Source organism: Rhincodon typus, chromosome 5 (genome assembly GCF_021869965.1).
Source record: "Rhincodon typus isolate 14 chromosome 5, sRhiTyp1.1, whole genome shotgun sequence".
Taxonomy (NCBI): Eukaryota; Metazoa; Chordata; class Chondrichthyes; order Orectolobiformes; family Rhincodontidae; genus Rhincodon; species Rhincodon typus.
Window position 1 is genome coordinate 86,034,149 of NC_063336.1, and position 23,217 is coordinate 86,057,365.

Sequence of the window (23,217 nt, forward strand, 5' to 3'; positions counted from 1 at the left end):
GAACCTGTAACTTCCAACATCTAGTGGAAGATGCATTGAAACACTATCACCATCAAGTTGTGCTCTATCTCGAGTTGGACACACACATTGCTTATCCTTCATGGTTGCTGTTAGTTTGGGAATTCCAACAATGTAGAAACTTCGGAACTACACAAACTGTAGCACTTCAGTAAGTTGGCCCAGCACCATCTCAGTTAAATCACTCTCCAAATTTCCCTTTCCCATCTCAAGAAGGCATGGAATGTGTCAGAAATATCTTCCTGCATTTTCTTTAGGAAGTTAGATACCTTATCCTACTTCCCTATTCTCGCATCAGCTTTGTTTAAAAAAAAGTTGATTTATTCAAGGAAATCACACTTGGTTTCAGTAAACAAAGGATTTAATTTTTTGCAAGTTTTACAAGCTAGCAGTTCTTTTCATAATTAACAATTTATTTTATAATATTCAAACATAGTAAATAGCAACTCTATCTTATGTGCATGCTGTATAACTCTTTGCTATGCAGCTATCATAGGGCATTTTAAAATATACTGTCAGAAAAAGGAAACAGACAGGTGCTTACCATTTGGAAAAGCCATCAAAGCACCATGGTATTGATTTATCTCCAAGTACTGAATACATATGACATAACAGTGTGAATGCAGCTTCAAAGAGAAAAGTACCCAAACTGAACACCATCAGGAAGGAATTCACCGGTATATAAGATTGGTTCATTGATTTACTTTTCATTCAAATAATAAAATTTAGATTGATTGAAGAAAATGAGGACGTAATGGTCACTAATGTAATGAAACTGCTTCAAAATCTAAATTTAAGAAAATATACAATATGAAGGCAGACCAATATTCAAACCAATTCAAGTGTTTGACATCTTGGTTTAAAATTATGTAAATATTTTAGATATTGGCTAGCATGTTCAAAAATGTTTTACAACTATTTTTAGAACAATATATCACAAATAGTTAATCCTTCAGGTGCTTCAAACTGTAACTTTGGGTTCAGGAATAAAAAGTCTTATTCAGTTCTTGCTCTAATATTTAGTGTCTCACCATAAACAACAACATTGGTCTGGTAATAAGCATTTCCCGTGGCAGATAGCTGTAGTTTCAGCCAATTCACTGCAGATGTTGGAGGCACACTGATGGTTTTTTCAAAAAAAAAAGTTGCAGATTTAAAAGGAGTTTTAGTAAGAGGGAAACATATGGAAAATGATCAAGGAAAGGCAAAAAAAGACAAAAATAGAAAAGTCAAATGGAGCACGAGTGCTTCCATTGTTCTCAACTAGAGGAACATCATTCATTTTCTTCACAGCTTGTGGCGAGTGGCTTCCACTAAAGACATTCTGGATTTAAATCGGAAACGTTTGTGTTTTCTCTCCAGTTAATCAAGTTACTACATTTTAAATCTGCCTGATTTCACCAAAAAATAATCAATACTTTCCTCATGGATATCAATACTGCAGTTTTCTTGTTCTAAACTCACCATAAGTTTTATGCAAATGATCCCAAAATTCCAATCAACAAAAATAGAAGAACTGCAGTTTGTGACTAGCAGATAAATTATAATTGACAAATTAAGAGCATTTCAATAATTTCAGGCACCCCTGTGCCATAACTCCACTCCACTTCCATTACTGCTTCAACCATGGCATTCTTCACTTGAAATGAGTACTTCCAAGAGATAGATAATGCAGTGCAAAGCCTCTGAATTCAAGGTCCAGTCTCGTAAGAGATTTTTTGTTGCTGAATTCCCATCTTCAAATCACAAGCAGCAGATATTGTAATTCTTCATCCATTCATCTGGTAACACTCTTAAGATAAACCTTATATCTCAACAGATATGGAGGAGATGGAAGAGATATCAAGCTTCTTTTGAACTGTGTTCTGACGGTTTATTTAATTCAACTTTTACTCCCTTTTCACCTGTAGCCACAATGAAGTAAAATTTGAAACAATTAATATTTGTACCACAGGGTTGTATGTTCAAAAATACACAAACAATATTAGGATTTAAATATATTCTCTTTGTTGGATCTACTAGTGCCACAAGACCCACTTCCTTATTCAGACAGAAGCAGACAGCAACCTCTGTCTCGCAGAACTGTTCGGTGATTAGCTGGAACAGAAACAAACCCACATCTCTTCTAAACATAGAAGTTTATTTTAACCTACAAATTGCCCCAACAAGTAACCCATCTAAAACCATACCCTTTTCACTAAATGATAAGATTTTCCAACAATTGGCAACAGTTTCATGGTCATCATTACACTCTTAATGCTACATTTGTTATTGAATTCAAATTCCACCATCTACCAGAATATTAGCGAGGTCTCTGGATTACACGTCTAGAGATAATTCCACAAGGCCATCGCCTCACTTAAAGGGCAGTACTTAGGCTACAGACAAAAAGAATCAAACAAAGAGAGATCAAGAATCCCTGACATCAGATATTTTCTGTAGTCAAAGAATCATTGCTTGTGAGCGATGAGCAATGCTTGGCAAAACAACTTCTTTCATTCTCAGGATGACTGAACAAGCTGGCAAGAATAAGCACGGTTAGTAAGTTTGCAGATGACACCAAAATTGGTTGCATAGTAGACAGTGAAGAAGGTTATCTAAGATTACAAAGGGATCTTGATCAGTTGGGGCAATGGGCTGAGCAGTGGCAGTTAGAATTTAGTTTAGATAAACACAAGATATTGCAGTTTGGTAAAACAAACAAGGGTGGGCCTTATACAATTAATGGTAGATCCCTGGAGAGTGTTGTCAAACAGAGAGACAGACGGGTTAGGTACATACTTCTTTGAAAATTGCGTCACAGGTCGACAGAGTGGTAAAGAAGGCATTTAGCATGCTTGCCTTCATTGCTCAGACCACTGAATACAGGAGTTGGGTTGTCATGTTGCGGTTGTACAGGACCTTGGTGAGGATACTTTTGAAGTATTGTGTACCCTTTCCATCACCCTGCTACAGGAACAATATTATTAAATTGGAGAGGATTTAGAAAAGATTTACAAGGATGTTGCCAGGACTGGAATGTTTGAGTTATATGGAGAGGCTTTTTTCATTGGAGCATAGGAGGTTGAAGGGTGACTTTATAGAGGTTTATAAAATCATGAGGGACATAGATAAGGTGAATAGCAGAGGTAATCTCCCTAGGATGGGGAGTTCAAAACTAGAAGACATTTTTTAAGGTGAGAGGAGAACAATTTAAAGAGGGTTCTGAGGTGCAACTTTTTCACACAGAGGGTGATTTGTATGTGGAGTGAACTGCCAGAGGAAGTGGTAGATCCAGGTATACAATTAGAACATTTAAGAGACATTCGGATAGGTACATGAATAGGAAAGGCTCAGAGGAACGGGAATTAAACGCAGGCAAGTAGGACTAGTTTTCAGCATGGACAAATTGGACTAATGGGTCTATTTCCATACTGAATGACCCTGTGACTCTGATTTATTTCTTTAATTGAACTTCCACAATGCTGTATGTTTGTTTCATAGAACTTACTCTCTTATGTTTTAGTTTTATGTTAACAAAACGCAATGGAAAAAGAAACAAAGCAGATATATAGTTAACAGAGAAATGGACTGTTCCGCGTGTACAGATAGAAATGCATTTAACCAATTTGATAACCTGCAGCAGAACCCCAGTTTTAATAATATCTTGCATTAATTAAGCTCACAGATAAGAAAAGAAGCTGTTTAGTGAATATGGCATGTTTGTAAGTAATGATGTAGATTTCGAAGACAAATAATGGACAAGGATATTAAAGCATGATTGCACTGTTGGTGGAAGGGATGTTCACTTAAGAAGTTGAAGCTACCAGAATCTCCATTGGAATATTGGCGGCACAGTGGCTCAGTGGTTAACAGTGCTAACAGCACCAGGGACCCGGCTTTGATACCAGCCTTGGGTGACTGTCTGTGAGTTTGCACACAGACAGTCTGCTTCCACACTGTAGGGATTCTTAAATAAAAAAGTTGAGATTGCACTGAGATATTAAGTTTGCTAAATGTTATGACTTACAATTAAATGTGTCAGATTCAATGTAACAGGAAGGCTTCCCTACTGGTGTCGTGTTATTCTGGCACCTTCCAAATACAGAAAGAATTCATGAAAGCATTGCATAAGATCAGCAACTGATGTGCCCTGAAGATTCTTGGTTCATTTTTTGGGTACATTGCAATTATAACTTTTTAAATAATTTGTTCATGGGGTACGGGCATCATCGGCTAGTATTTATGGTGTGTTCTCAAATGCCCTTGAAATATGGGAAAGTGGAAATACTGCCTGCAACACTAATTGGAATCCATTCACAAGCATAATCTGAAGAAAACAGATGCCAACAATACTGAGTTTTAAAACTCAAACTGTTGTGGTTGGTTGGCTTGCCGAGCTGGTTCATTGTTTTGCAGACATTTTGATGCCATGCTAGGTAACATCTTCAGAGCAGCCTCCGATGAAGCGCCGTTGTGTTTTCCCGCCCGTTATTTAAACTCTAGAGTCCATTGAGCTGGATTACCTCACTTCTGGTTTTCCTTCTCAATGGGGTTGAGCTCTATGTGCTTGTTGACGGCTTTCTTCGTGGAGTACCAGGCTTCAAGGAATTCCCATGCTTGTCTCTGCTTTGCTTGTCCCAGTCGAATTGGTGGTTCTCCTTATCCATGCGGATAGAGATGAGTGAGTATTGGTCATGCCTTTTTGTAGCCAATTGATGTTCATGTACCCTTGTTGTTAAATTCCTTCCTGTTTGACCAATGTAGTGTTTGTCACAGTCTCTGCTGGGAATCTTGTAGATGACATTGGTCCTGTCCATAGTGGGTAGTGGGTCTTTGATTGGGGTGAGCAGTTATCATAGGGTTGATGTGGGTTCGTGTGTTACTCTGATGCCCAGTGGTCATAGGAGTCTTATGGTCGGTTCAGATGTGTTCCTGACGTAAGGTAGCGTGATGAGGGTGTTGGGTCGTGTAGTATTTTCCTGGTGTTGTTCGTGTAATAGGCATCTGCTGACCCAGTTTTTCGGGTATCCATTGTCTTTGAATACCTGGAAGAGGTACTCTTCTTTTTTTGGCGTAGCTCTGTGCTGCTGCAGTGAGTTGTTGCCTGTTTAAATAATGTTCTCAGGCAACTTCGTTTGTGTGGTAGGGTGGTTGCAAAAAGAAGAGGAGTACCTCTTCCAGGTATTCTGTGATTGCTGTATTCACTGGACATAGGGACTGGATGAGAGCCAATGTCCATCATTCTTCAATTCAGCGAAACAACCACCATCATGGCTCAATGTTTCTGCCCTAGTCTTATCATAAAATGTCCATACAGACAAAATCTGCTGCCTTCTCCTCAATGTTTTCTGTTGCTTCAAAAAAATTCAATTTGGTTTAGTCAAGCATGATCTGCCTTATATAAATTCAGGCTGACTCTACATAATTAACTCAAACCTTTCAAAGTATTTGATGATTTTGTTCCCCCAATTAAGAATTCTAAAATCTTGTCCATGACTCATACCAAACCAACTGTCCTTTATTTGCAAGGATTGTCCTTACGACCTTTTGTGACAAATGGTGTCACACTCTTGTCACTCTCCAATCCTTTAGCACCTACTCCATACCTAGCTAAGATTGAAAAATTCAGACATGACCTTCTGCTTTCTGTTACCCACACACTTGCTTTAGGAATCCGGAATGCAAGCCATCCAGGCTAGGAGACATATCTACCTTAGGCACAGCCAGCCTTTCCAGTAGCTCCCTTTCAATTTCCAATCGTTTGCTTCCACCAACGTTTTGTAACATTTCTCTTCCTAAATTGAATACTCTATCAGTTTCTACTAAATATTCTAGCTTGATTTTGCACCCCTCGTCAATTATTATTCATTAGGGAGATGATGGCTAGCAGTATTAGTGGGGACCCAAGTTCGAATCCTGCCATTCAGTAAAATATTTGGGATTAGGAGTCTAATGGTGACCATGAAACTATTATCGATTATCGTGACACTGGTTCACTAATGTCCTTTAGGGAAGGAAACTGCTGTTCTTACCTGGTCTGGCCTACATGTGACTCCAGACCTACAGCAATGTGATTGACACTTGACAGCGCTCTGGGCAATAAGATTGGGTAATAAATGCTGACCTGACCAATGATGCCCACATCCCATGAATGAACTGAAAAAAATACATTTTTGTTTGTAGTAATAGGACGACTCTGTCCACGACTATTGCCTACTATCTATAAATTCTTTATCACTACCTTAAAACGGAAATCTCTTAAACTATGACCTCACAAAAGAAAAATTTCTTCCAGGTATTCACCCTATCCAGGCCCCTCAAGATCTTATTTAATACAGTAAGACTACCTTGCAGTCTTCCAACTTCCAATGAATATAGGTTTAACTTGTTCAACATTTCTTCATAAAATAAGCTCCTTGTTTGAGGAATCATTATTCAATGTTCACATCAACCAAGCAGCCTTACTTCTGGCTTGCTTATCTTTTACCTTGCTGGAAGAAATAATGGAACCATCCCTTACTTGAAGGCAACTTATTTCTATGTTACAAGTTTTCCTGTCAGTCTCATTCTCGAAACTTCAGAACTCAGTCTCATGCCATCTATCTTTCCTTTTGCAATCTACATTGGCACAATCTAGCTTGGCATCACAATTATTATTTCTTTATCTATTTTGTTTCCATCCGTTCTGTACTTTTAAAAAAAAATCAACGAAATACATATCAGATATGGGAGGACTATGATAACAGTGAATGTTCATATCTACTGTCACGTTGTTTAACAAATCAAACAAGCAGCTACTTAAAAATATTTGAGTAATTATTTGAGAGAGAAATGCAAGCAATATATTAATGGGCATTAATTATTACAATTCAAAAATGGTTAGAAAAATATTTAAAAATTCAAAGTTGAAAGTATAACCTTAATAGCATCGAGAAATGAGGCCTCTTTACCTGTTGAATATTTGTCTTTAGCTCGAGTTCGCTCATCCGCATCAAAATACCAGACTGTTATAGCGTACCTAAAGTTTAATATAGAAGTAGTTAATGCATTTTTATATATTCCCAGTAGGGACTGTTCAAAGTAAAATGAAGCTTTTGCTGTGTATCATTCATCATGTACAGCACGACGACTGCTGAATAATATAGTTCATCAAGTTGTGTTACGAAGGTCTATATTTAGAGGAAACATAGCCATTCTTGATCTCTGGAAGAGGATGGATTGATAAATATGGCTAGATGTTTCATGAAGCAATGCTATGAAGCCATATTAAATCTTTGAACTGGATAGGCGGCATGGTGGCACAGTGGTTAGCACTGCTACCTCACAGTGCCAGGGACCTGGGTTCAATTCCACCCTTGGGCGACTGTCTGTGTGGAGTTTGCACATCCTCCCCATGTCTGCGTGGGTTTCCTCCGGGTGCTCCGGTTCCCTCCCACAGTCCAAAGATGTGCAGGTTAGGTGGATTGGCCATGCTAAATTGCTCGTAGTGTTCAGGGAGGTGTAGATTAGGGGGATGGATCTGGGTGGGATAGTCTGAGGTTCGGTGAGGACTCGTTGGGGCTAACGGCCTGTTTCCACACTGTAGGGATTCTACGAGGTAATTTCTTGCAGTTGGCCATAATATTTGGTGTCATGAATTTTTACAGTGTAGCATTGTTTTCAATGAAAATATTTGGCTTCACAGTAAATTTATTTGAACATTAAAATTTATACTTAAGGCATGCATTTCCGGTTTGCCAATTTATTTTTGGATTTTTGGTCATGTTTCTCTATCAAAGTTTACCAAGGCTCGCCCTCAGTTTAGAGTCTTATCAGAAAAATATATGGTTCAGATAGTGCATATTTTGTATGCAATGCAAAGGGTGATCTATACCGTTCTACATTACCATTGTGATTATTGGCCAGTTAACTCAGTGACTGGGTGGCTGGTTTGTGACTCAAAGTGATGCCAACAGCATAGATTAAATTCCCATACCAGCTGAGGTTACCATGACAGACTCTTCCACTCAACTTCTCCCTTGCCTGGGTGTGGTGACCCTCAGGTTAACCATCATCAGTCATCTCTCTCTCTCTAGTGAGAAAGCAGCTCTATGCAATTTCACTTTTTAGTGATTATGGCTATAAAGTAATTTAGGACAATCAGATCATAAAAAGTACTTAATAAATCTTTTTTAATTTATCTAATATAGATACCAATTACTGAAACACAAATCATTTAAGATCCGCCAGCATGTTGATGAAGTAGTATAGACCCTAAATAAGATAACATTTTTAAAATTATTTATTCTTTCCTGGGATATGGGAGTTGCTGGTTAGACTTGCATTTTTGTTGCCCTTTCCTATTTGCTCCAGACAATGTAGTGGTGAGCTGCTTCTTGAACCATGACAGCCCACATACTGCAGATCAGGAATTCCAGGAATTTTACTTTTGCTGCTTGTCCCCAAACCTATGTATCAATATTAAGGATATATGCAGAAATTAAGTTTCACTGGTCCAAATTACATTTTTTTTAAAACTAAGGAACTGGTTTCTCCCAAAACACATTCCTAAAAAGAAGGAAAAAACAGTCTGAATTGTGGTTTCATTGAAGAGAGGGGTACTTAATACGCAGAGAATGGAGGAACCTTTAACACTAAAAATAAAAAGCCAGCTTGAAGGATCTTGTGATTGGAAACTGAGCTCAGACATTGATGAATATTTTGAGTAATGCTAAGTGAAAAATATTCTTGTGTAGCCCAGAATCACAAACTTTACAACCTAGCAACGTGTTCAGTGGATAGTGAAAATACAATAGTTACTTTAGCAGACAAAAAGGGTGTTTGTTCAAATGTGCACTACACAGTCATTTTGGAGAAAAATCTTCACAATGAAAATACCCCCTATTATGTTGTGTGATAATTACCACCATCCTAAATGGGATAGATTTTGTACAGATTTGACAACTCAAGACAGGATATTCAAAAACCACTACGGGCCATCAGCATCTGCAAGATTCTAATTGACCATAATCTGTATTTCATGGCCACGTTTATTATCCATTTTAACATTATCAATGTGTTGGAAGGACCAATGCTTATTCAAAGAAGAATGCAGGATGGCATGAGATAGAAAAACTGCAAACACCTAAAAATGAGGAGTCAACATAGTAAAATTACAACACAGGGCTACTTGCATGCCAAGCAGTGAAGAAGAATGTGATAGACAAAGTCCACAAGCAATAGATTAAATTTAAACTATTCAGTGTTAACACATCCAGTCATAAAATGTGGTAGGTTATTGGACAACTAACTGGAGGAGGTAGTCCCATAAATATTAGAATGGGGAGCCCACAGTGAGTCTAAAGCATTTGCATCCATGTTCAGTGAGAAGATAGCTCCTCCTGAGAGTTGATGCACCACAGATGTCAGTTTTTAGCCATTCAGTTCAATTCACTCCACTGACATTAAGAAGCAGCTGAAAGCGTTAGACATGCAAAGGCTACAAGAATATGATAAAAGGCCCTGACAACATTCAAACAACAGAATGAAAGACTTGTGCTCCAGAAGTAGCCGTGCCCCAGTCAAGCTGTTCCAGGACAGCTACAACACTGGAATATACACAATAATTTTGAAAATTACCACCCAACCGGTTCATTCTCAACTGATCAGCAAAGTGATGGAAGGAGCTGTTGACAGTGCTTCAAGCAACACGTGCTCAGTAATAACTACTCACTGACAATTTTTTGGGTTTCCACCAGAGTCACTCAGCTCCTAACCTCATTTTAGTATTTGGTCCAAAAATGGACAAAAGAACGGACCTCTAGAGGGGAGGTAAGTGGGGCTATTCTTGACATTAAGGCAGCATTTGACATTGTGTGGGATCAGAAGACCTAGCAAATCAAGATTCAATGTAAAGCACAGAAAAATCTCAACTGGTTGTTGGAAAGAAAGATGGTTGTGGTTGTTGGAGGTCAGTCATGTCAGTTCAGGACATCTCTGCAGGAGTTTCTCAGAGAACCTAAGCCTAACTATCTTTAGCTGCTTCAAAGGCCTTCCCTCCATCATAAGGTTAAGTGGGAAAGTTCACTGATAATTGCACAATATTTGACATCATTTGCATCTCCTCAGATTCTGAAGCATCTGGTGTCCATATGCAGCAAGACTTGGATAACATCCAGGCTTGGGCTGACAATGTTAAATAACATACACACCAGACAAATGCCAGAACATGACCATCTCCAGTAAGAGAAAATCCAACCATCACCCCTGGACATTCGATGGCATTCCCACTATTGACACCCTACTTTCAACTCCTTCATTGCTTAAATGATGGTATTATCACAATCGAGAGATGTCCTAAATTCAGGAAACCAAGATGTAGAAGTGGCTTGCAAAACAATGAGAAATTAGAGGCGGAACGGTGGCTCAGTGGTTAGCACTACTGCCTCACAGTGCTAGGGACCCGGGTTTGATTCCACCCTTGGGCGACTGTCTGTGTGGAGTTTGCACATCCTTCCCGTGTCTGCGTGGGTTTCGTCCGGGTACTGCGGTTTCCTCCCACAGTCCAAAGATGTGCAGGTTAGGTGTATTGGCCATGCTAAATTGCCTGTAGTGTTCAGGGGTGTGTAGCTTAGGGGGATGGGTCTGGGTGGGATTCTCCAAGGCTCGGTGTGAACTTGTTGGGCCTAAGGGCCTGTTTCCACACTGTCGGGATTCTATGATTCTATGAAATTATAAAAGGCAAGGAGCCACTTATGAGAGTGGTGTACAGTACCAACTTAGTAGGATGAAGTGTAAAGGAAGAAATAATAGCAGCTTGTCAGAAAGGTACAGTGATAATCATGGGGAATTCTAATCCACATACAGACTGGAAAAATCATTTAGGAAAACATAACTAGTTTCTTAGAATTACACATTCTCAAGCTGAGCAGATAGCAGACTATTCTAGACCTGGCACTATGCAGTGACGTGGATTAATTAATGACCTCACAGTGAAAATGTCCCTGGGTGGCAACAACCATAATATAATTCAGTTTCAGTGAGACAGAAGTAGATCTACGTAGGGATGGTGATAGTTGGATGGGAATACCACCACCTGCAAGTTCCACCTCAAGCCACATTAGCTTGACTTGAAATTATATCACCATCCCTTCTCAGTTGCTGGGTCAAAATCCTCAGACTCTCTTCCTTACAGGACTGAAGCTGTCTCATACCAAGGACTGCAGCAATTCTAGAAGGCAACTCAGCACCACCTTCTCCAGGGCAAATATGGATGAACAAAGAATGCTGGCCAGTTTACATCCTTTAAACAAAATTACTTTTTCATATAAAAACACAATTTTAGAAAATTAAAACGAGAATAAAGTCCATCAGGACCCAAGCACTTGGCAGCCCGCACCTTCAACAATTTGCTTAGTACCATTTTCCTGGTAGTGATAATTTTCTTGTTCCTCCCTCTGCTCATTTGTCTTACAGCTGTTTCTTGGGAAATTACTTGAATTGAATTGCAAAGGTATTTTACATTGGTCTTCACTGTGGTGGATACATGTAATAAACACTGCTATTCTAATATTCTGGCAAATAGTAAATCTTACTGTAACTGATACAATGTTACAATTACTAGTAAATGACAAGAACTTTGAAGATGTATGAGCAAACTATTCACCAATCACTTCTCTGTTTTCCTGTGACACCACACCTTGATTTCTCTCTGAATATGGCTTTTCCATTTTGGGGGACAGCTTTTGTCAATGGTGCTGACTGCCCCAGGGTCCTCTGTTCACCAGCTCTTTACAAACTCCTGCTGGCTCTCAATCAGCTGAAATCTTGTGTTCAGTCATTCTATTCTTAACTAGGTACTCTGAAGAATTTCCTGAGAACAGATGTTGGCTTAACTGGTCTTTCCTCTCTTGCCTGTCTTAATAGCAGAGTGGAATGCAACTTTCTAATCCGAAAGAAGGGAGCTCCTGCGACCAAGATCAAAGTGGCCTGGATTAGAAATGTTGGGTTCAAGCCCCATGTGCCATTAAGTTGCGTCATAACATTACTGAACAAATTATTAAAAATTGTTCCAATCTAAAAGGAATGGTTCCCAAATTGAGAGAACTTTCCATCTCGTCTCAGAAAGAGTGAGGAAGGGCACCTGCAAAATTCTTAACTACTTCCTTTGAAATCCTGGTATGAAAAACATTTAATCTTTGAAATTTGCCACTCTTCATTGATACTATTTTGCTTGTATTAAAAATCTTGGCAAGACCCATCTCTGATTCAATATTAGTTTTCTTGGGATGTCTGGCATGCTATCCTTTTTCACCACAGAAAATGTTGATGCAAATGATAATTCAAATGTCTATCTCATTATTTTCATTGACAATGTCAGTGTTACCAGCTTTCAAGAGTCCCTATCGTTCAGGATAATCTTATATCATCCAATACAATTCTAAACATTTTTCATATTCATTTTCTTGTCCCTTTCAAGATTCTTTTCATACTTCCTCATTGCACCTTCTGTTAACTGCTTCATCATCCTTAGTTGTTCTCTGCATTCCATACATCCTTAAATCTACACTATTTTTCATGTTCTTTCCTTTAGCTAAAACAGTTTTTAAACTCTGCAACGTTTTCAGGCTCACTATTAAGTTGGAGACTTAGAGTTTCAAACTTTTTGTTAGAGGATTCCAGACAATTGGAAATTATCCATAAGTTTAAACCTCCCAGGCAATTACTGCATACATCAAAGAGGTCCTGAGGTACATCTTTCAAGGTATGTCCAAATTCCTACTATCTGGGCTGAGGAGTGGCAGATGGAGTTTAATTTAGATAAATGTGAGGTGCTGCATTTTGGAAACGCAAATCAAGGCAGGACTTATACACTTAATGGGGAATGTTGCTGAACAAAGATACCTTGGTGTACAGATTCTTTGCATGTGGAGTTGCAGGTAGATAGGATAGTGAAGAAGGCATATGGTATGCTTGCCTTTACTTGTCAGCACATTGAATATAGGAGTTGGGATTTCATGTTGCAGCTGTACAGTACTTTGGTTAGGCAATACTGCAATTCTGGTGTCCCTGCTATCGGAAGGATGTTGTGAAATTTGAAAGGATTCAGAAAAGATTTACAAGAATGTTGCCAGGATTGGAGGGTTTAAGCTACAGGGAGAGGCTGAGTAGGTTGGAGTGTCGGAGGCTGACGGGTGACCTTATAGAAGTTTATAAAATCATGAGGCGCACGCAAAGGGTAAATAGATAAGGTCTTGTCCACAGGGTGGGGGAGTCCAAAACTAGAGGGTGAGAGAAGAAAGATTTAAAAGGGAACTAAGAGGCAACTTTTTCACGCAGAGGGTAGTGTGTGTATGGAATGAGCTGCCAGAAGAAGTGGTATAATTACAACATTTAAAAGGTTATCTAGATGGATGTATGAATAGGAAGGGTTTAAATGGGATATGGGCCAAACTCTGGCAAATGGGACTAGATTTATTTATGATATCTGGTTGGGATGGATGAATTGAACCAAACGGTCTGTTTCTGTGCTTTATATCTCTACGACTCTACGTAGACCTGAAGATCTGGACCACTGTTCCAAAAAGTTCCCCTGAACTCACTAAGAAATTGACATTTTTTCCAGTATTTGCTTGTCTACTTCTTCCAATCTATTTAAAAATCAGAACTATACCTTTGGTACTTGGGTTTATCTAATCTCAGCATTCGTATATTCTACCATCTTGCAACTGCTACCAGGGACTAGTATACAATTCCCACTTCAATCTTAAACTTCCCTTTCTTTTCATTAATTCTACCCATACAGTCTTCATTATTGACTTGTTTATCATTAAACCTTTCCTCAGCATTGAAGTGATTTATTCTTTAAGTAAGGTCAGTATGTTAAATTTCAAATTGGCAAGAGTGGGAGGCAACAACAGCAAGTGACAATATTCAGAAGTAGGGGGTCAGCATCTTCTGATTTCTTGACAGAATGGCTGTTGTGTTCAGTCCAACAAAAGGGGATGCGTTGTTGTATCATGGAGATGAGGTGGGCCAAGGGGATCAAGCATCAGCTGGGGTTTAGGTGATAGTGACCATTGCATATGTATAAGGTTCAGGATGATGGTGGAGAATGACATGCAACAGTCTAGAGTAGGAATAGCTTGCTTCAATGGAACAAAGGGAGAGTTGGGCAGGATTTACTGGAACAAGAAGCTGGAGGGGAAAACAGAAACTGAACAATGGGCTACCTTCAAAGAGCAGACAGTTTGAGTACAGTTAAGGTACATTGTGTCAAGTGGGAAAAGGTAGGCCAAACAAATCCAGAGTCCCTTAATGTTGAATATTTTGCGAATTTCTAGAGGGGATTTTCCTTTAATCATATTTGCCACTGTTTTGCAAATTACATCAATAACTACCTTGATATCAAAGGTAGTTTGTAGCCGATATTAGTTCAAAGACAGTAACCTAGTCGACTTTCAGAAACTTGATCCCACACAGGTATGTCATCAATAAGGAAGAGGTAGAAACTAACATGAGAAAGGAAAAGCACTTATGACTGGAGTAAGGCAAGAAATACAATTGAGACCAAGAGAATATCGTAGGTTTAGAGGGGGCGTGAAAAAGCCATCAAGATAAATAAATATTTTTAAAAAAAGGGCGGTTAAAAGGAGGACTAGTACCAATTAGACAAACAAACAAAAGGGGATTTACACATGGAGACTCAGGTGTAAAATGTATTTTTCATATCTGTCTTTACAGAGGAGGAGGATGCAGCCCAAGCTATGGTGACAGAGGAGAAAATGCTTGTCACTAGAAGTGTTCTAAATTAGTAAGAAATCTTGGATAGACTGATGATACTCAAAGTTGACAAGACACCAGAACTTGATAAGATGCATCTAGGGTTTTTGAAGGAAATGAAAGTAGAAATTTCAGGGGCACTGGCCATAATCAGTCTTCCCTGGACTTGAGGGGAGCTGCCAGAGGATTGGAGAATTACAAAAATTAAGACATTGTTCAAGAAAGGTTGTAAGGATAATCTCAACAATTACAGACCAGTCGATTTAACTTTAGTGGTGAGGAAGCTTCTAGAAACAATTATTCTTGATAGAATTACTAGTCACCTGGGAAAAGATGAATTGATTAGGAAGAGTCAGCATAGATTTCTAAGGGGGAAATTATGTTTAACTAAGTTGTTGGAGTTTTAAAGCGGTAAGAGAACCTCACTCAGGATAAACTGTGTCATAAATGTATTTTCAGATGTTGATACAGTGCCACAGTATAGACTTGAGGAAAGTTATATGTAAAGCATACAGTGTCCTCAACTTTGATTAATAAAGACAGAGAGTACAAATGCAAGGAGGTGATGTTGAACTTGCAAAAAAAACTTGTTAGAACTCAGTTGAATTACTGAGTACAGTTGTGGGTGCCACATTATAAGAAAGATATGAATGCATGAAACAGAATGCAAAGGAATTCACAAGAATGGTTCCAGGTATGTGAAACTTCAGTTGTGAGGGTAGAATGAAGTAGCTAACTGTTCTCTTGGAGAGAAGGCTGAGAGGAAATCTGATAGACGTTTTCAAAATCATGAATGAGTTGAATAGAGTAGATAGGGAAAAGCTGTCCCCAATCAAAAAAGGAATGAGAACGAGAAGCCTCCTCCTATGCCATAACAATTCTGAGGTAAAAGTAACTATAACGCAAAATCACAAAGCAGAAACTATTCACAGGCAGTTGATAAACATGATATAGCAAATGGCCTACAGTAGCGTATCTTGTCTAATCAAAATGATTTTGAACATACAGCAGAATTTTCTCCATAATTTTACTCCAGCTGAATATGGAAATTTGATATCAAGCAAATGACCTAATATTAACTATATTTAGACCTTTTGGGAGGACCCAGCACGTTAACATCGTTAATGAACATTATCCATGTCATTTTTCTTCTGAGGACAACATCATGCTGGGGTAAACAGAGAAAGATGACAATGAAGGTGATCATATAATTTTAGCTCCCATTTCAATGAAAGCATTTCGTAGGATTACCTTGTGGCATAAGCAGGTTGCACTTCATGAGGATTACGTCGATCAGACCAGAAAAATAGCAGCCTGTCAAACTTTGGTTCAATATCAGCAAACTGTAATTTTCCTTCTGGAAAAATTCGAAGAAGACCTCCATTTACCTAGCCAAGAAAAGTAAATCTTTAGGGAAGAGATTTTTTAAGTTAACAGCAATTCAATTAATCTATTAGAAATTGATTATTTTTCACTTTTACAGGTTGGTAAAACTCAAAACTTCTCAGAATCAGTCAAGTAAAAATCACTCTCTGGCTGTTACTTCAGTATCACAATTATATGTTTCCATTCATCACAAGATCTAAAACCAACTACGAAGTCTAAACTTGTCCATTCACAGTAAGCCTCTAAGAAAAGATCAAGTGCTATGGGATCTAGATTATTATAAGATTTTTGCTTCTGCTCCTCTACTCAATACTCTAACAAAAAAAAAACAAAAACAGAATCTTGGTCTTTATTTTTATATTTTCAAATAGCAATGGAGAATGCTCTGTTTATCAGATGCAGAATAAGTAAGCAGTTGAAATCCTTGATTAGGAATCATTTAAGTAAACTACTTTTACAGTGATGAAATACTACTAACGTAATATTGTCATACAAAAACGTAATTGTTGATTGTCAGTTCTTAAATTAAATAGAAATTCCGAGAAAAGCTCAGCGGATTTGCCAGCATCTGTGGAGAGAAATCAGAGTTAACCTTTCAGGTTGAGTGACCCTTCCTCAGAATTGAGGACACAACCAAATGACATGCTTCTTCATTACCTGTGGTACTTTCATTTTCTATTTTTTCCTGAAACTTAAACCAGAGTCTCCTGGTCCAGAGGTGGGGTCCTCTGGTTCTGTTTTATTTTTTGCTTTTTTAAAAGTTTTTTTTTTAAAAAAATAGAGCCAAATAGTGCCCTTTACTTTCTTTATATAACCCATGGTTATATAAAATATAATTTTTATTTTCACTTATTGAGAGACAGAAACAAAAGACATCATTGTGAACAGACTTTATTAGATATATGTTTCCCAAAACCAGGAAAACATCCACATGACCAATTGCATACTGATAAGCAAAGTCTGTAAAGGGCAATGCTTATATGAAAAAAAAACTGGAGGGTAGGAAGAAAGGGAGGGGGACTAAATCAAAATGGAGTTGGGGGGGGGGGGAAATAAAGCACTCTATCTCCCCCCCTTCTTGCTCTAAAGGCTTCAAGAATATTGGTAGAAACTGACCGCTCCTCCTGCAATCACCCAGGCTCGAACATAGCCTTGGAGGACGGGTAGGCAGTTGGCAGAGATAATCCCCTCCATGGCCCACTGCCTGAAACCCCGCGTTTGTGGTCAGCCTGGCCAAGACCAGAAGCAGACCCACGAGGTGGTCTTCTGACCTGTCCACACCCCTCCGCATTGAGTGCCCAAAGATCAGGAGCATGGGGCTGAAGTACAACCAAAACACAACAAAACGTTTTTCAAATAACTGAAAAGTGAGTGAAAATGCCCACAACCAATATATATGGTCCATGGACTCTACATCGCTGCAAAACAAACAGTTGGGTTAGGAGTCCATGAACCACCACAACCTGCGGTTGTAAGGGAGTACTGTGTGCAACACCCTCCATCTCAGGTCCCTGATAGGAAGACTGAGGACTCCCGTGTAGATAGCCCTCCACTGGGGATCCCTGCCGCTCGGTGGCAAATAAGCACACATAGGCGTACCCAGATAATGTACAGTAGCAGCCTGTAGAAAAACCACCTCTTTGTAAGGTGAAAAGACATACAACACATATTCAGGAGGTAGCTCAGGCTCCCGAGAGGGCTTCAAGACCTTGGGGCTAATGTGAAATTCCATCCGAGCATATGTAGACTGGATTCCACTGCACACCCAAGCATTCTCCAACTGGTGTATGATGTCGGGTCTGAGCACCATCGCTCCAGTTACCTTTTTAAATTTTTTTATAAATTACCCCACACTACCACTGCACCCGAAGGGGGGCCCAGCAGTAGTGCTTATATTTTCTCCAAATCACCTGTGGTTATGTGTGTACATATGGTGACACAGTAAAAAGACTCCATTGTGAAAAAGCTTTATTCTATATTTTCCATCACCAGCAAAACCCCAATGCAGCTAGTAAAACATTCAGTTCTCTTTTTGTTATCTACCCAGTCAATTAAGCAATCAATCTCTTGCTTAACACCTTAGTACATATTAACAGATTGCCCACTTCTCTTTGAACAAAACCGGATTTAAATGTAACAAAAGTAACTTTGTTGCGATTGCCTCACGAAGTTATATACATTTTTCATAATCCATATCATACAAATAGCTTTCCATATTTCCTTTAGTTTGAACAGAAAATATATAAAATTTAGGATCACAAAGTCACTGAAATAAAAGTTTTTTTTAAGCTTTCTGTTTAATAATCTTCAAAGAAATGTTATCCGTAATTCTTCCACCAGTTTAGACTATTTTGCAAAATAGTCTGACAACTACTGACTTGGGTCAATTCACTTCATTTTGGAAATCCTCAACCTATTCTCAGTATCACCCTTTGTCAAATGTACAGTGTCCCAAAGAGAATGGTCATGAACATTTCATTCTGCGTGTAACTTTTCTCAAATTGCCCCTTGTATTTAGATTATTGGATAAATATACCCTGAACTTATACCTTTGACTAGTGCAATCTTTCAGCACCTCATGTGCTTTCAACTACCTTTTTTATTTTCTTGGCTTCCCAGGCCACCAGACAACATTGATTATGATTTCCATCAAAAATATAATATTTGAATAGCATCTGAAAGCATGCAAAGCATCACTGAAAAGGACTAGTTTCATATCTTCTGAAAGACATGGCAGGAAACCTGAATGTACATTTTTCAGAATTTAATTCCTTTGATGTTTTGTTTGCTCTGAAACTTTTGTCCACCAGCACATTTCAATGTAGTACTCTGTTCCAATACATCATAACTAGCTTTGCAAACAGTTGGAATGCACCAGTTTAACCATCCAATCAAATTTCTTAACAGATCTGTTTCTTCCATTGATCCAAAGTCATCTTTCCATGAAGACTAGGTCAACATATAGGGTCACGATTAATACTTTCCAAGTAAGACTGTTGTTAAGCTCAACTTCCAGTTTTAAATTCCCCTTTTATATATCACATACTGATAAAATTCCATAGAACGCCCTGACAGAAAATAACCCATATGCAACGTAAAGATGTCTGCCAGATTCCCTGTGCTACCACTATAAGAATGATGGATCTGCTTTAAGCTGAATGCAACCTACTTTCAGTAAGATGGACCTGAAAACTGAGAAAGACCATAATCTTATGCATCATTCAATCCATAAACACAGTTGTTTAATTTCCAAAGCCTCCCCTCCATATGGCCTGCTTCTTTAGGCGATTTCAAAAATACTTCCTTGGTGAATTTTTTTCACCCTGCAAAAAAAAATGCAGCTTTTATAGCAATTGACTTACACTGCTTACTAAATGAACTAAAGTGATCTTGAAGATTATTTTTCCTGCAGCAGGGAAATCAAGCCTATTTAACATCTTGATCACCAATTTTCTTATCAAAACCTCAGGCCACTATTCTCTCTTTAGCCTCTCATGCCCCAACAGAAGCACTTTTTCTGTGTATATACAGCTGCATCTGCTGGCTGCCACTATCAAGTACCTCTCTTTTTTATACCCAGAAATACAATCTCACACAACTGAATGGTGTTTTCCCCACCTACAAAAGCACCCATGTTACTTTCCACATATTTCCTAATTGGCTTGTTCACAAGATGTTATGACACATCTCTGTAGCACATAGGACTTTAACCCAGGCCTCCTGATCAAAAGGGTACCACTGCACCACAAGAACCCTCTGTGTTACTTTTCATTTTTATCCTTTGCTTTATACCCAGAAGTGCTATCATCTGTACCCGAGTGACTTTTTCACTACCAAAATTGTGATTACTTTTAGGAAACTACTAACTGCCACTCGTGGAGCCAATTAAATTTTTGCAAGCAAAGTAAACCATCAAAAATGAGGGCAGGGGCTAAATCAAAATGGAGTTGGAGGAGGAAAATAAAGCTCTGCATGCTTCGTGCTGCCTATCTCTCTCAAAGTATCAAGAGCATGGATGGACACCACCTGCTCCCTCTTCAAGGAAACCTGGGCATAAACATGACCACAGAAGAGGGCCAGTCGGCATAAATGACCCTTTCCACAGCCCGGTGCCCGGACCTGTTTATAGCCAGCTTAGCCAGGCCCAAGAGCAGACCTATGAGGAGGTCCTCCTTCTGCACCAGATGTCCCCTGCTACTTTTCATGTTTTCCACCTGTAATCACCCGTGTTTCCAATTAATCAATTTCGCTGCAAAGCTCAGCAGGAGTAGTCCAATAATTCCAAACCTATCTGGTGCTTCAATATATGCACCAATTAAGGGTGACACAGACAACTGGTTTGTGATGCAGATTGAAGCCAACAGCGTGGGTTCAATTCCTGCACCGGCTGAGGGATTATGACGGAGGAATCTCCTTTTCAACCTCTCTCCTCGCCCAATGTGTGATGACTTTCAGGTTAAACCACCAGCAGTCATTTTTCCTGTAATGAAAATCCTACCAAACCACAGGCCTGCTCTATGGTGACTCTTACTTTACACCAAGTTCTTTCCGGCCGTACATCTTTTTGTTTGTTTTATCAACTTACCTTCTCAGTTATTTGTAGCCACTAAAACGTCTTGATCATAAAGGGCTTTTACTTGTGATGTCAGTCTGTTCTATAAGCTTCGTTCTTGTCCAACTACAACCTTCAGTTATTCTCCCATCTCAATCTGGACTACTAAGACAAGAACCTTCCCTTCTACATTGAAATCTTGATGGTTCATTTACTTCTATTTAAAGCATTAAATGAAAAATGCCACAGATTTCTAGAAATTACTTTGACTTCTCCCCAGTGTTCTAGCTACTCTCTGAAATGAGATTTCATGGAATCCTACCAATAGCATTTGATTAAATGAGCATCCAACACTTCAAACACCTCATGACTGTAAATGTGTCAGCATTTTTGCTTAGTTACTTTTAAAACAAAGTCATGCTTTTTGTATCTAATAGCTCCTCACTGTGGCTCCTACCACTTCACAATTTTTGGCATTTTCACAGCTGCTTTACAGCTTCAAGAAAACTCCCTCACTCCAAGCTGAACTACTACATTTCTGTAAATAAACACAAAGGTTAACTTTAAAAAAAAGTACCTCCCTAAGATCTATAACACATCTCCATGGCAACGTGGCATACTCTCTATGTTCCCACTAGAAATCTAAATTACCTTTTACCTTCAAATAACCCATACACGTAAATTACTCTCTAATGGAGAGAAGAACCTTTTTTCCAGACTTGCTAGTTCCACTTAAAAAGACCCCTGTTTCACAAAGGGACTTTTAGCTTCTTTCAACTAGGAACTACGTGAAAAATCTAAAATGCCTTATTGAAATACTTGAAGACACCCTGTCCCTACTAAAAACTCAGAGACAGGTCACCCATTGTTCAAACGTTTTCCACTTCTACCCGACTTTACCAAGAAAACACAGGTTCCCCAGTACTGTCAACCTCAGATCGATCTACCAATTTCTCAAATGTTTTAATTTACCTACATTTACATTAATTCCTAAAACTTGGAACTCTAAGACATTTGAATTATGAAATGAGATATTTTTAACAAAATGATAATTAAAGGCTGAACTAAGAAAATCTCTCCAATTCCAGCCAGAGTAAATCGTAGCAACCGCTCCCACACAGTTAGCTCTGTTGTCATTAATAAGTCTATTCTTGCCCCTCCCCTTTGCCTCTTTTCCAGTTGCGCACCATCCCTCATGGAATGAGGTATTCTATGTAAAGTAATGACAAGCTCTCTCTCTCTATCTATCTACATAGCTTTTTATTGATTTTGATATCCTTATCATAACTGGCAGCCCAGGACTTAATGGAGTATTCAAACTACACTGAACATTTATAAATTTAAAGTTACTTGTTTTTATATTAATCTTTCTTGTATAAAATTTCTGCATTGCATTTGTTTCCTTATAGTCCTTTATATATAACTTACTGCTCTTAAAGATCTTTGCATCTGTACCCCTGAATCTCTGCATTGTTACAACCATTAGATGTTAGAAGATAACTACATTTTAAACTCTCTCTCCAAGGTAAAATGGTGCCTGTGACTTCCTATTAGTTCTGCCCAGCAATAAAACAATGTGGCCTGGTTACCACAGGGACCAGGACACCCAAGTCAAATCTGACTGAAGCATAGATTTGACACCTGAATGCAAAGCAACACAGCTAGCTTTGCATTGTGTAGATTTACAGGCTCTCAAGTGTGCTGACCTCGAAACCCTGAATGCTGGTAGACAGGGTACTGGCAGCTGTTATGATCTTGAAGTTGGTTGGCTCGCCGAGCTGGTTTGTTGTTTTGCAGATGTTTCGTTACCATGCTTGGTAACATCCTCAGTGCAGCCTCCGATGAAGCGTCAGTGTGTTTTCCCGCCTGGTTTTTAAACTCTTGGATCCGTTGAGATGGATTGCCTCACTTCTGGGTTTCCTTCGTAGTGGAATGTATATGGGGTCGAGTTTAATATGTTTATTAATAGCATACTTCGTGGAGTGCCATGCTTCCAGGAATTCTCGTGCTTGTCTCTGCCTAGTCTGTCCCAGGATCTTGGCGTTGTCCTAGTCGAAGTCGTGGTTCTCCTTGTCCATGTGGATTGAGATGAGAGTGTATTGGTCGTGTCTTTTTGTAGCCAGTTGGTGTTCAAGTACTCTTGTTGTTAGTTTCCTTCCTGTTTGTCCGATGCAGTGTTTCTCGCAGTCTCTGCAGGGGATTTTGTAGGTGACATTAGTCCTGTCCATGGTGGGGAGTGGGTCTTTAGTTCGAGTGAGCAGTTGTCATAGGGTTGAAGCGGGCTTGTGTGCCACTCTGATGCCCAGCAGTCATAGGAGTCTTGTGGCGAGTTCCGACGTGTTCCTGATGTAGGGTAGTGTGATGAGGATGTCGGGGCATGTAGAATCTTTCTGCTGCTGTTCTTGTAGGCATCTTCTGACCCAGTTCTTTGGCTATCCATTATCCTTGAACACTTGGAAGAGGTATTCTTCTTCCTCTTGGCGTAGTTCCGTGTTGCTGCAGTGTGTTGTTGCCCTTTT

At 39.1% G+C, this 23,217-nt stretch overlaps 1 protein-coding gene across 2 annotated transcripts in view; it reads right to left on the reverse strand.

Annotated features, from left to right (window-relative positions):
* Positions 1 to 361: 361 nt before the first annotated feature.
* egln1a (egl-9 family hypoxia-inducible factor 1a) overlaps positions 362 to 23,217 on the reverse strand; it is a 78,578-nt gene continuing 55,722 nt past the window's right edge. For both annotated transcript variants that reach the window (XM_020510584.2, XM_048596527.1), the window contains 3 exons: positions 16,012 to 16,148; positions 6,951 to 7,018; positions 362 to 1,922 (listed from right to left, as the gene is read on the reverse strand). In XM_020510584.2, coding sequence (XP_020366173.1) covers positions 1,861 to 1,922; positions 6,951 to 7,018; positions 16,012 to 16,148 — 267 coding nt within the window. In that variant the 3' untranslated portion in view covers positions 362 to 1,860. The remainder of the gene's footprint in view (positions 1,923 to 6,950; positions 7,019 to 16,011; positions 16,149 to 23,217) is intronic.